This window comes from Pleurodeles waltl, chromosome 5 (genome assembly GCF_031143425.1).
Source record: "Pleurodeles waltl isolate 20211129_DDA chromosome 5, aPleWal1.hap1.20221129, whole genome shotgun sequence".
Lineage (NCBI taxonomy): Eukaryota > Metazoa > Chordata > Amphibia > Caudata > Salamandridae > Pleurodeles > Pleurodeles waltl.
Genome location: NC_090444.1, coordinates 1,646,806,212 through 1,646,818,730, shown reverse-complemented (window position 1 = coordinate 1,646,818,730; position 12,519 = coordinate 1,646,806,212). Strand labels below are relative to the sequence as shown.

Below are 12,519 nucleotides of genomic sequence, written 5' to 3'. Positions count from 1 at the left end.
ACTTCGCCAAAGTCCTCTAAGACCCTAAGGGCCCAGGGGAGACCACTAGCACCGTCCCTGAGGTATATTAGTATGTCGTCAGCATACAGGGAGATAATATGTTCAGTAGGCCCCCATATTACCCCCCTCCCGACTCCCTCCTCCCGCAGACGAGTCGCAAGGGGCTCAATCGCCAGGGCAAATAGCAGCGGGGAAAGGGGGCACCCCTGTCTGGTTCCGCGAAACACCGGGTATGTTCTGGATATTGTTTTACCTGTCTTCACTCTTGCCAGCGGGGACGAGTACAGTAGGTCCACCCAACTCACCCAATTCTCTTCCAAGCCCATTCCCACCATCACCGATCTCAGGTAATCCCATCTAATTGAGTCAAAGGCTTTCTCGAAATCCACCGCCAGCAGGAGCCCGGCCGGCGGAATCAATTCCTTGGGCATATGCATGATAGAGAAGATGCACCTAAGGTTCAGGGAGGTGCTGCGACCAGGAATGAAGCCGTTTTGGTCTGCATGTATCAGTATGGGCATATGGGGAAGCAGACGGTCGGCCAATATCCTACTGAGGATCTTAAAGTCACTGTTCAGCATTGATAGCGGGCGGAAGTCGGACACCGAAGCTTCCCTGTTGGTGGTCTTAGGGAGTGGCACCACCAGTGCTTCACGTAGCGTGCCTGGTAACTCTCCGCTCTGTACTGCTTCCGCGTCCATCTGCGCCAAGCTAGGAGCTAATCAGGATTTGTATTTTTTGTAAAAATCCATAGGAAGGCCGTCTGTACCGGGGGTCTTCCCGGGGGCTAGTTGTGCTATGGCATCATTGATCTCTTCTACGGTCACCGCCCCCCCCCCCAGGCTGTCCCTGTCCTCTAGACTCAGCACCCGGAGGGGGGTCTGTCGCAGATAATTGTCAAATGTCACTGGTTCAAGGTTACTGGGTCTCCTATACAGGTGCAAGTAATAATCTCTGAAAGCGTCATTGATGTGGCCTGGGCTAAGTCTGCGGTTTCCCTCTTTGTCTGATACACTTGTGATGGGTTCGCTGTCCCCACCCGGACGCACCAGCCACGCCAGAAGCTTGCCCGACCTCCCCTCCTCAGATTGTAGGGATGCCATGTGACTCTGCATGTTATGACATCTGAGCTTTTCTTAGGCCTGGGAGTGTTCCCTACGGGCACGATTATATTCTTCTTCCCCTTGTGTTGTAAGGCCCTGTCTTAGTTCCCCCTCGTGTATGACCTTCTCTAAAACAGTAAGCTCCTTTTCAAGCGTTTTCCTCACTCCTGCCGACTGCCCGAGGCAGAAACCCCTCGTCGCCACTTTAAGTGTCTCCCACTCCACTGCCCTGGAGGAGGCGGATCCCTTATTAATTTCGATGTGCTCTGACAGGTAGTTACGTAGCGCCTCTCTGTACGCCTGATCTTCCAGCGCTGCGGGGGCCAGCCGCCATGATGGAATCCTGTCTATCCTGTGATATTCTCAGTGTTAACAATAATGGGTTATGATCTGAAATTGTGCGGGCGAGGTATTCGGAATATGTCACCCCACGAGCTAGGCCCGGGGTGCAGACCACCCTGTCAATTCTAGTGTGCACCCGGTGGAGGCCCGAGTAGTACGAATAGTCCCTGTCGGTCGGGTGATGCACCCGCCAGACATCCACCAAACCCCATGCATCGAGCCACTTGACCAGGCTTTGTGCTATCTTAACTGATGTTGCACATTATTGGGGCGGGGTGGACCTATCCATGTTTATATCTAGCACTGCGTTAAAGTCCCCACATATTAGTACCTCCCCTACGTGTTGGCGGGTGAGGTGTCGTGATAGGCTCGTCATGAATGGAACCTGGTCTTGGTTAGGGGCGTAGATGCTACTCATGACTAATGGGGTCCCATGTAGTTTCCCTTCTAGTATTACAAACCTGCCCTCCTTGTCTATGTTTGAGGTTTCAATTGTCAGGGGAACACCCGCTCTGATCCATATCATTGCTCCCCTTGCGTAGGCTGAATACTCCGTGGCAAACACCTGCCCCCTCCATCTCCGCCTAAGTTTCTCTCCCTCTCCCGGGGCCAGGTGGGTCTCCTGTAACATTGCTATCTGCACACCCCTTCTCTTTAGGAATGATAGTATTCTATGTCTTTTGGCCGGAGTGCCCATCCCCCTGACGTTCCAGGTTATGATGTTGTAATCTGTCATCTTGTTCTTGGAGTCTGACAGTTGGGGGACCGGTGCGCCCAGTATTCTAATCCACCCACTCCTGTGCCTGTTCCTGTTTTGTAGTCAGATTCTATTGCCCATGCTGTTGATTTAACTCGAAACTGCAAACCCCAACTCCCCCGCCCCAGGGCACCTCCGGAACTATAGGTAGCCCAAAAGATTGTGCAAGAATGCAACTTTTCCAAACACATAACTGCAGTACTCGCCAGCCAAACAAGACAGGTGAGAGGTAAAGTCAGGGGGGAGTGGCCAGGTCCGGAGGGGCCACTCGTTCTCTCGGTTCGTCATGTCTCCAGGCGCAGCCACGCAGCCAGGCTATCCAAGTTCGTCGGCTGTTTGCGGGGTCACCTTTGGTGCTCGGGATGGGCTTCCCGGGTCCCTGGCGGGGGACACCATCATGTCGTCGGACTCTGCCCCCGAGCCCCCGCAAGGGGATACCTCGTTACTCACTCGGGCCACCGCCTCCAGGGCCGCCCTTCTGCCTGTTTCTCTCTGCGTTTGCGTCGGCGCCAAACGCGGATGATCTCTGGACCTCTTCCCCCTGGGTGCGCGGCGGGTCCGGCTCGCTCCAGAGTACACCCGCGCTGCACGTGCTGTTTGGGATCCGCGCCTCTCCAGCCAGTCCCATGCCTCCTCCGGAGATTGGAAGAATGTGGTTTTTCCCTCTACGATCACTCTCAGCTTTGCTGGGTTAAGAAGTGAGTACTGGATCCCCTCGGTACGTAGTGCTCTTTTGACCGCCAGGAATGAGGCTCGCCTGTTCTGAACCTCCAAAGTAAAGTCCGGAAATAGCGTCACTTCCCCATTTGCTACTTTAAACGGGCCTGTCTCTCTGGCTTTCTGTAGGAGAATGTCCCAGTCCTTGAAGTGCAAGAGTTTAGCGATTACAGCACGGGGGTCTGCCAGGAGCAAGAGGCCTCGACGGCACGCGGTGGGCGCGTTCCAGCGTGTAGTAGGGAGTCAGGCATCCCGGTGCAACCACCGTGCTCATCCATTTCTCCAGGAATTCCACCATGTTTGCCCCTTCGGACCCCTCGGGGAGGCCCACCACGCGTACGTTGTTCCTCCTATTTCTCCCTTCCGCGTCTTCAGCACGTTGTTCAAGTCTTGCTACTCTGTCGACCAGTGAGGTTACTTCCGCCGCCATGTCAATTTGCCTCGGGGCGATGTCCGCCAGAGTGGTTTCCGTTTCTTTGACTCTGTCAGCCAGTTTATGATCAGCTCTCAGGAGTCCCACCTCAATCGCGACTTGGTTGATGTCTCGTTGCAGTGTTGACTTTGTGTCCTCTATCGCCCCCAGTATCTTGTCTAGGGTGTCTTGGACCTTGGCATTTGGCTGGTTCAATGGGTCCGCCTCGCCGTCCCCCGGTGGTGTCAGGGGGTCCATGGCTCTGTTCTTGGGTCGGCCCTTGGGGGGCATCGGTCCAAACAGGGGGCGCTCCCCGGGGTGGCCCGGCAGCTGACCCGCGCGCCGCCGCGGGAGTCGCCACTGATCTCGGCCCCTCGTTTCGGTCTTCGCAGTTTTGGTTCTGTTTGTGAGCGCCGCAGGGCGGGCCCCAGGCCCTCCGCCGAATGCGCTCAGCCCCAGGGGCAGGGGGCCCCACTGTTGTCAGTCGCGGTTGCTCGCCTCCTGTGGTCGTTCCGGGCCCTCCGCCTGCCCCGCCGGCAGGGCCCGCCACACCAGTCGGAGTCAGGCGCGCTCCGCCTCCCTTGCCCAACAGATCCCCCGCATAAGACACCCACCTCTTCACTGGTGGTTTCGCTGTGCTCGTGGCCGTTCTTCCGCGCTCGCACGTCGCCTACGCTCATGGGCCTGCGGCGCCCCAGGATGCCCGGAGACTCCTTGGATCCTTCATGCTGACCCCCAAACAGTGGTTCTGAACAGCCCGCGCCCCTACCGGGGGGCGAGGCCAAGGGTGTCACACCCTCTTGCGGCGATCTCCAAGCTGAACATCGCCGGCCCACTGATGTTCCTTCAGGGCATGGATCAGTGCGCACGAGGCAGTCCCAATGGGAGTAGGGCCACTCCCGCTCCTCTGATTCCAGGTGGGGCGCTCCCTCAGGGTGGGCCTCGCCGGGTCCCCAGGTGCCCCCCCGCACTCACCGGGTCCCGCCGTCCAACTGCGGGGCCCGGCCGCTGCCGCCGTCCCCCACGGGCCGCTATCTCCACTCTCGCTGCGGCCCGCCCTTCCACGCAAGGCCGCGGCTTTAAATGGGAGGTGGGGCCGCCGGCCTCCGCTCGGTTCAGGCGGCCCCGCGCAGCCCACAGCGCCCCTCGGGTCCGACGCTGGGGCCCAGCCGCTCCGCCCGCCGGTCAGCCGCACGGCACACAGATTTAGTGCACGGACGGCCCGGGCTGGCGCGCCAGATCGGAGTTCTCCAACTCCGGAGCCGGATCGCTAGGCGTCCGCCATGTTCCGGCTCTCGGCCACGCCCCCAAGGCCTACCTCTCCCATATGATAACATTATGTTGCCTCACTACATCTAATACATGCTAACTTTAAATTGGAAGCAAGTAGGAATATCAAAGTTGTGTCTAAAGAGTTGTAATGTAAACCGATTTGTAATGGTAAAGTCAAATTTAAGTCACTTTTCTGAAAATGCCACTTTTATAAAATTAGCATTTACTTGCCCCAACCATTTGATGCCTGTACCCATTTACTGGCCCAAATGACCACACAGCTGGCACTGAGTCTTTGTATATTTAAGAGTAAGACAAAGGAGCATAGGTGTTGGAAGGATGGGCCATCTCTGATTTGATGAGGGGGAGGCGCTGTCACCTACCACATTTGCACATCAACACACTTACAAAGTTTTTAACACTAGTCTATTGTGGCCCCATCCAAGTTAGGGCCAGGGCAGGAAGACAAGAAATTCCAAACATCTCTGTGGGTGGAAACCTCCAGAACCTTCTCCTACTTTAAGGTGGGCAACAGGTATAAATATTGAATACTCAGACCCAGCTCTTCAGTACACCTCTTGATTTGTGGAAGACTCAGAAGGACTGCTGTGCTGCTCTGCTACAGGAAGAACGGCTGCTCTGCTGCCGTGCTACTCTACTGCTTGAGTGAAAGGACCTGACCTGCATCTTGAACCCAGGACCACCAGAGTCACTCCAAGGGCTAGTTTGCTGGCCTCCTGATCAGAGCCTCAGGGACAGAAAAGCCTCCAACCATCTTGAAACCAGCACCTGGGCTCTATCTGCTGTGATTTTAAGTTACTCTTGTTCAGCGGACCTACCTTGGTCCCTTGTATCTGGCCAGCGTTCCATTGTGGGCGGCCTGAACTTGTGACTTTGTCCTGGCCCGGCATGACCAGATAACCGCAAATGGACACTTTGTGCTTCTAGGCACTTAAAATGTTGAAATTGTATATCTCCGGTTCTACTGATTGGATTTTTGTTGTTCTGGTCTCAAATAATTTATAAAATATAAATCTATTTTTCTAATTTTGGTGTGGAGTTTTTCTTGTGTTGTTTCACTTTGTTGCTGTTTGAAGTGCTGCATAAATACTTTATACATTGCCTCTAGGTTAAGCCTGACTGCTTTGTGCCAAGCTACCAGAGGGTTATGCACATGTTAATTGGATGATTGCTTATGTTTCCTCCTGACAGAGATTGTGGTTGCTGCTTGAGTAGGGTTTCACCCCCTCAAACAGTAACCCAATTTCCAACATGCACTTTCCAATATCTTTGAAATTCTGTTTGTGTAATTTCATTTCTACTAGTTGAAGTTATTTTATTTACCTGGATGCAGATCTTGTTCAAAATAGATTTATGTAAAGCTATGGTATCTTCAGACTTGATGGACTGCTTGATGGATGTATGGCGGCGGATGCAAAACCATTTCCTTACACTAGGTGTCAGCATGACTGTGGTAACTAATGGTAGGCAACAGATTCATGTGGTCTCAAAACTTTTCCACATACTCTTAACCACTGTCTCACCCTATCTTACCCAGTAAAGGTTTGAGGCATCATGAATTAATGAATAATCATGAACTCTGCTCCGCAGACTGAGGACATCCCACAATCAATTCTGCATTGGTTCGCACTGCTTCTCTTTGAATCAAAACGCAGTCTAGAGATATGTTTTTTTTATCTCAGGCAATCTGGAGCACAGTAACAAACTATACTTGTGCTTCCCACAAAATATGAGAACCTGACCACAAACGCTATAATGTCTAGAGTCCACCTAGCAAATAACATCCCCAAATACCAACATATCTCTGTAATACTGGCACATTCTCACTGGTGGCCTGTACTGCAAACAGTTTTATGGTTAGGCCCTTTGTGTTATGCCTTAACCAGTAAAAGTCTTGTGTCGCTGTCCAGGAGTTTACCAGGAGGATGAGATGAGATTTGCACTCTGTCCAAGATATCCCAAACAAGGGGAAGGGCTCGCCTAGATAGTCCCTCCCCTTCGTTTATGCCTGCAAAATAATTATGTCGCATTTAGTGCCCAAGTGAAGAGCCGGGGGGAGATTTATCAAGACTGTGTGCTGCCGCAAAATCAAGCAAAGTGACACAAACCTTTGATATGGTGTTTACTTTCTAGCGCAAACCTTTCTGTGTTCGAAAAGTGTCCTTTTGTTGAGCAACTATCACTTGTGCTGCTTTGTACTACTTTGCAGAAAAATCTGATGAGAACCCCCCCACCCATGTTTTTATGCAAAGCCCTGTCTACAGAAATTGCTAGACTGGGCTTTGCATAAAAAAACGACAACTGCTTGAGGCAGGTGTATGGTAGGAGAAATTATTTTATTTCTGCTTACGTTTCACACAGTGCATGTGTGCTCCAAATTACAGCACAAATCCAACGTGTGAAATGTTTTAAAAAATCTCTAGGCAAGGGATTATTTCACTGGGCCAGTACAAAACCTATGCTAAACAGCATGTATACATCTTTGAACTATGGTACAAAGGTGTGTGTGTAGCACTAAGCAGCCTTAAGCACAGAGGAAGAGAGCAGCAGCAGAACATAATAAGTAAACATGGCTTTGCACAGCTCTTTCCTAGCGCAATGCAGTGCAACAAATTTGTCTGCTGCGCTGTTTTTGCTAAATTTACCTCCTGGTGTTTCACATAATTAGTTTCTATTGTCAAAAGGAGGCTTACACACTACTGCCTAATAAGGAGATTGAGTTCTGCTAATAAACATCTGCCGGTGCCTCCTAAGAATGCAAGGGAAAAAGCTAAAGTGAAGGATTTTCCTGCTTCCTGCTGTGTCCAGCTCTTTATGGAACTCCCTTCTGATGAACATTCCACAGTTTGTCTTTTAGAACACCCTTAAACATGCACCGGTTTATTTAAATTCTCGGCTTGGGCTACAGCTAGTGTTTAGTCACTCCAGGTTAACGGTAGGCCCGAGCATGATTTTAAGTCCGACGAATTTCGATAATTCTGTGTTACTCTTTGATGCAGAATTACTGATAATGGTGTATTTACGTCTGCGTACGTACAATTTGTGTTCTGCTTCAATTAGCACTATTGCTTAACACAAAATGCATCTTTGTGTCCACTTTGAAAGCAAGAGTGCATTTTGCACTAAGAAAATAGTACTAGATGCTGGGAATAAGTCGGTGGAAAATCTACTAGAATATTTCTTAGCCCAAAATGCTTTCTCGTACCTCTTTTGGATGCAAGGTGGGCATTGTGCAATAAGAAAATAGTGCTGAATGCCAGGGGTAAATTGGGTGAAAATCCTACCCCAAGAGCACACTTAGCGAGCATAAGCGGCTGCTCCCGCTTGATATTCATGTTCTATTGCATTTAGCACTATTTCTTAGTGCAAAATGGTTTCTTGCGCCCATTTTGGACGTGAAGGAGCATTTTTGTGTTAATAAATAGCACTAAATGCGAAGTTATGGATAATCTCACAGAATTTTTAGGTAATTTTGTTTGATTGTGCTATAGTGAATTACTCAAGTTAAGCCCACCCCTAATTAGGACCATTGAGTGCTATTTAAATTTTGATTGGATTGAGTATAATAGAACTAAGTCACATTTTCTCAGCTGACACCAAGAAGGCTCAGGTTATTTGAGCACCTTATACATACATATAAATAGACAGAGAGAAAAAATATATAAATAAATAAACAAACAAATAATATGCTGACCAATGTACAAAATTGGCATTTTTTACTGAAAGTATATAGTCAGTGGCTTGTATCTAGTATAGCTTACTAAGACTAGTGATTTTCTAACTAAAATACTCATCACCAATAAGAACATATGAGCCAATGTTTGAAGATTCTTGATGGGCCATCAGCAACTTTGAACGTGGCAATAGTACAAATAGGACATAGACTTGACAGCAGAATTACTTTCCCTACCTTGTAAATTCTGTGCTCAAGCAGTTGACATCAGGGATGGTCATTCAAAGAGAACATTATCAACGTATATGCGGTGTATAAACGTTTGATGAAGTCGGTAAAATCTTAGACCAAATTATAGTTGAATTCGAGGCGCTATGAGGTCTTCTGATAAAAACTGGGCATTCTAACTAGGATCTCAGCGGCCACACCTGCACCTTGACTTGCTTATAGACTGCAATGGCGATCAGAAACTACCATGGGCCGAATTTTCATGCTGGCTTCGAAGATTCTTTGGGAGTTTGCCTCTGCCCACATTCTGTGATTGTGCCAGCACCTAAACGAATCAATTTAATTTTAATCAGTGTGAAGCAGTGATTCCAGAAGGTATAAATAAAGTAACTACTTTTCACCTAAACTGGAGCTGAGTCCAATAAAAAATATAAACCTTGCTTAAATATATTGTCTTTCTGACTGTTATTGTCTTTAAAATGCCTTATACCCGTTCATTGTTCCCCTGTATCTGCATGCAGCTGCTTTGCAATGTTAGAAGTGTACTTTTGTAGTAATCATTCTTACTGTTGAGAATTACCCTCCATCTACCCCGTTAACCGATTATAATTTTATATATGTTTTCTCCTGATACTGGAAAGTAGTGCCTTACTAGAACAATCATCTTGAATTCCAGAATGCTTTTGACCACACTGGCCACACTGTGTAGTTTATCGCCTGGATTTGCAAGCTGGAGTCTGTCTGGGATGTCATTCTTTTTGAGCAATCACATGCAGCAGGTAGGCAAGATGACCACCTATCAGAAATCAGAAAGTGTTGTAGGGTTTGCACCAGATAATGAGTAGTGTGACAATAATAGAACGTTCTGACAGAAAAAGAGCAATACCTCCGCATTTTTTTAACTCTCAACACAGAGATTTGACAGTCACGCCAATCATGGCGCGGATACCCAAACTAAGTGCTGTTGCATGTAGTGACATGGATAGCCAAGAGATTTCAGCAAAGAAGGTGACACGGTGTTGCTTGGGTGGAGCAAATACAATTTTAAGGACTAGAGGAGCTGATGTTGTTGTGCATTGCATAGCAACAGGAGCCAACAATGGATTCCATTGGTTTAGAGTGATGCAGTGATACACTAATGTTCTGCTAGCAAAAATGAATTTTAATAAATTTGGAACTATTCACCCAAACAATAGCAGTCGTTGATGGTATTTATTATAATGAAGAAAAAATGATTGATACCTCTATTATTTCAAGCATCTCTACTCTTGTGATTTTGCCATCGCCATCCAAGTCGTACATGTTGAAGGCCCAGTTCAGTTTCTGTTCAAAGCTTCCCCTAGATGTGATGGACAGCGCACAGATGAATTCTCTGAAATCAATGGTCCCGTCACTGTTTTTATCAAAGGTTCTGAAAGCATGTTGGGCGAATTTTGAGGCATCACCATATGGGAAAAACTGCGAAAAAATAAAACATAAGTATTAAAGACGTGAGACAGACATCAAACACACAGGCCTTTCAACTCAGATATACATTCAAGTATACAGACTTCTGGTGCCCTCTTCTTCAGGGCATACTTTTGGAACATACAGTATTACACACTTTTAAGTGTCTTCTAGGATGTGGTGGTAAGCGGTTAGCACATGTAACAGCGAGTACTAGCCAATATCAGAACTAATGGACTAACATAGAAACTACTCGTGACATTCCGACATCTACTTGAAACATAAATGTGATTCTCCTTAATTAAAATTGAGTACATCATCTTAATGGATGTATTGTTTTCCGTTATATCTGCTTGAGTTTCTGAGGACTTCATTCCTTTTCAATGGATAAATGTGTTGTTTAAAATAGCAGCTCTCACAAAACAAGACAACTCAAGTTTGATCCTTGCTGCAAAAACACTTAGCCTTGACCAAGAAAATAATTAAAATCTGAAACCCAGATGCAAACTGCGCTTTTTATGAAAGTTAATGGTGAAGGTGGTAAACATACAACTTCTAGAGCATTTCATTAGTCAATACCTTCTGTGTAAATACCTGTCTGTGTTCTCACCAAAGTGGATCACAGACACTGCAATGCCTGCCTCACTGTTTAGCTTGACCACTCAACAAATGTTGATACCATCAACCACAAGGTCCTCCATTTTTCGCTTTCCAAGCATACAAGAATATGTGAGTCCTGCTGCACTCATTATTCAGATGAAATTCCCATGATGCCCTGCGATCGCGTTATCATGTAGAATAAACTGGAAGTCGACTTTTGCCACCAACATCTTGTATCTGTCTGCGGGCCACTGGAATTACGCATCTCAGGACACATTCATGGGCTGTCAGGCAATATACTGAAGGAGCCAAGTTATCCTCCTTTAGACACCTAGCAAATCTGGTAATTGGCTGTTCAATTCCACAAAATCAAACTAAAAACTCAACTTCTACTACTGTCCACCCAGAAAGCTGGAGAAATGTGACAATGTGCATCTACACCAACCCTTGTTTTACTTGCCAAATCCTTATGGCTCACCTTTGGTTCTACTAGTAATATGCAGGCCTTGTAACTCCACTAGACAGCAGAATTGTTGGTAAATCCTCAGCATCGCCTACGCAGCTGTAAACCTTCATCATACCCCTTTATCTTATAAACAATTTGCTAATGTTGATGGAAATACCAAAATATCCCAAGTCAAATCTGTAAACCAGGGTTTCTCTTGCTACATACTTTTATGTGTAAGTAATTTTCTACGAACTAGCGTCTTCATGGCTGACCTTTCAGAAAGCCCTTAAAACACAAATATTCAAGGATTTACTATTGAAATAATGTCCTTCGGCCCAGTGGGTTTGTTTATTACCTTGATGCTAGCTGATGTTCTCTCTCAAAGGAAAGATGATACAGTCTTCCTCCCAAATCCAGGCCTGGCAATCGCCTGGTCTGAAGCCACGTACGATTGAAAGGACTATACAAACTAGTTTTGCACAAGCTAAGAGTGACAACAACTTCTTGACGCTCGTTTTGAAATACTTTGCCCTGCTCCAGTGTGCAGTCAGTGCAGGGGAATCCCTGTAATGCCCATTGCACATTAGTGCAAGGCATTAGGGTATTTTAGAACACTGGAATTTTGAGAGTGCCATTAAAGACAATGTAGTGGCTGAAGGCTGATAATGGCTGGTATAAGACTAATAATGTTAGTCTGTGTATTTCTACTTTTTTAATTTAGAACATGTTACCTTCAGTGGGTGGAATGTTTTAAGCTATTCTTTCTCGTGCTATAACCGTTGTTCAAGGCCCTCTCCCTTGTTATACACTGTTTCAGAGCCTTTAACAACCAGTTTAGCTCTCAACGGGGGGTTATAAGGCTATAGTACTAGATCAGATTGCAATACATGTTGATAACTACTAAACTGGCTTGAACCAGTATAAGTGACCTTGAGAAAATAGACTTTTGAGACATATGCAAAAGATTGGGCCATTACCATTGGAAAACAGAAATGTACAACTGCATTCTAGTTCAAATATCAAAAAATAGAAAGACACTCTAAATACAATCCCATTCATCCAGTCTGTTTAAAATAGTGAGTGTTATATTTATATATCTCTCCAGAGGCTGGTTTCTATTTCTAGATGTCTGAAGGACACAAAAAAATGCTTTTAAGAGCCCTGACTATCCCTAAGTGCATTGTTATGTGCACTTGAAATCAAATACATTAACAGATACAGTAATTATAATGGGAACTGGCAAGCTTGTAGCGTACGAATGAGGATCCAATATGCAGCAGTGACATGCCGTTGAGCTAGCTGCACGCCATAGTCAATGGTATGTCGGTAACATTTTAAGTTAATGAGTGAAGTGATACATAAAACATGTTGAAAGTGTGAAACAGGCTGTTCTGCTGCTTACAACATCATGAGAAGTTAGAAACGTAGATGTAAAAATGGATTCAGACCTATCCTCGACAGTGCATGCTAACAGTGTCTCAAATAGTGCCTTCTACACAA

The 12,519-nt window shown here is 46.9% G+C and overlaps 1 protein-coding gene across 1 annotated transcript in view; it reads right to left on the bottom strand.

Annotated features, from left to right (window-relative positions):
• Positions 1 to 12,519, bottom strand: part of VSNL1 (visinin like 1) — a 434,918-nt gene that overhangs the window by 52,435 nt on the left and 369,964 nt on the right. Inside the window, exon 3 of the mRNA XM_069235970.1 lies at positions 9,768 to 9,983. Coding sequence (XP_069092071.1) covers positions 9,768 to 9,983 — 216 coding nt within the window. The remainder of the gene's footprint in view (positions 1 to 9,767; positions 9,984 to 12,519) is intronic.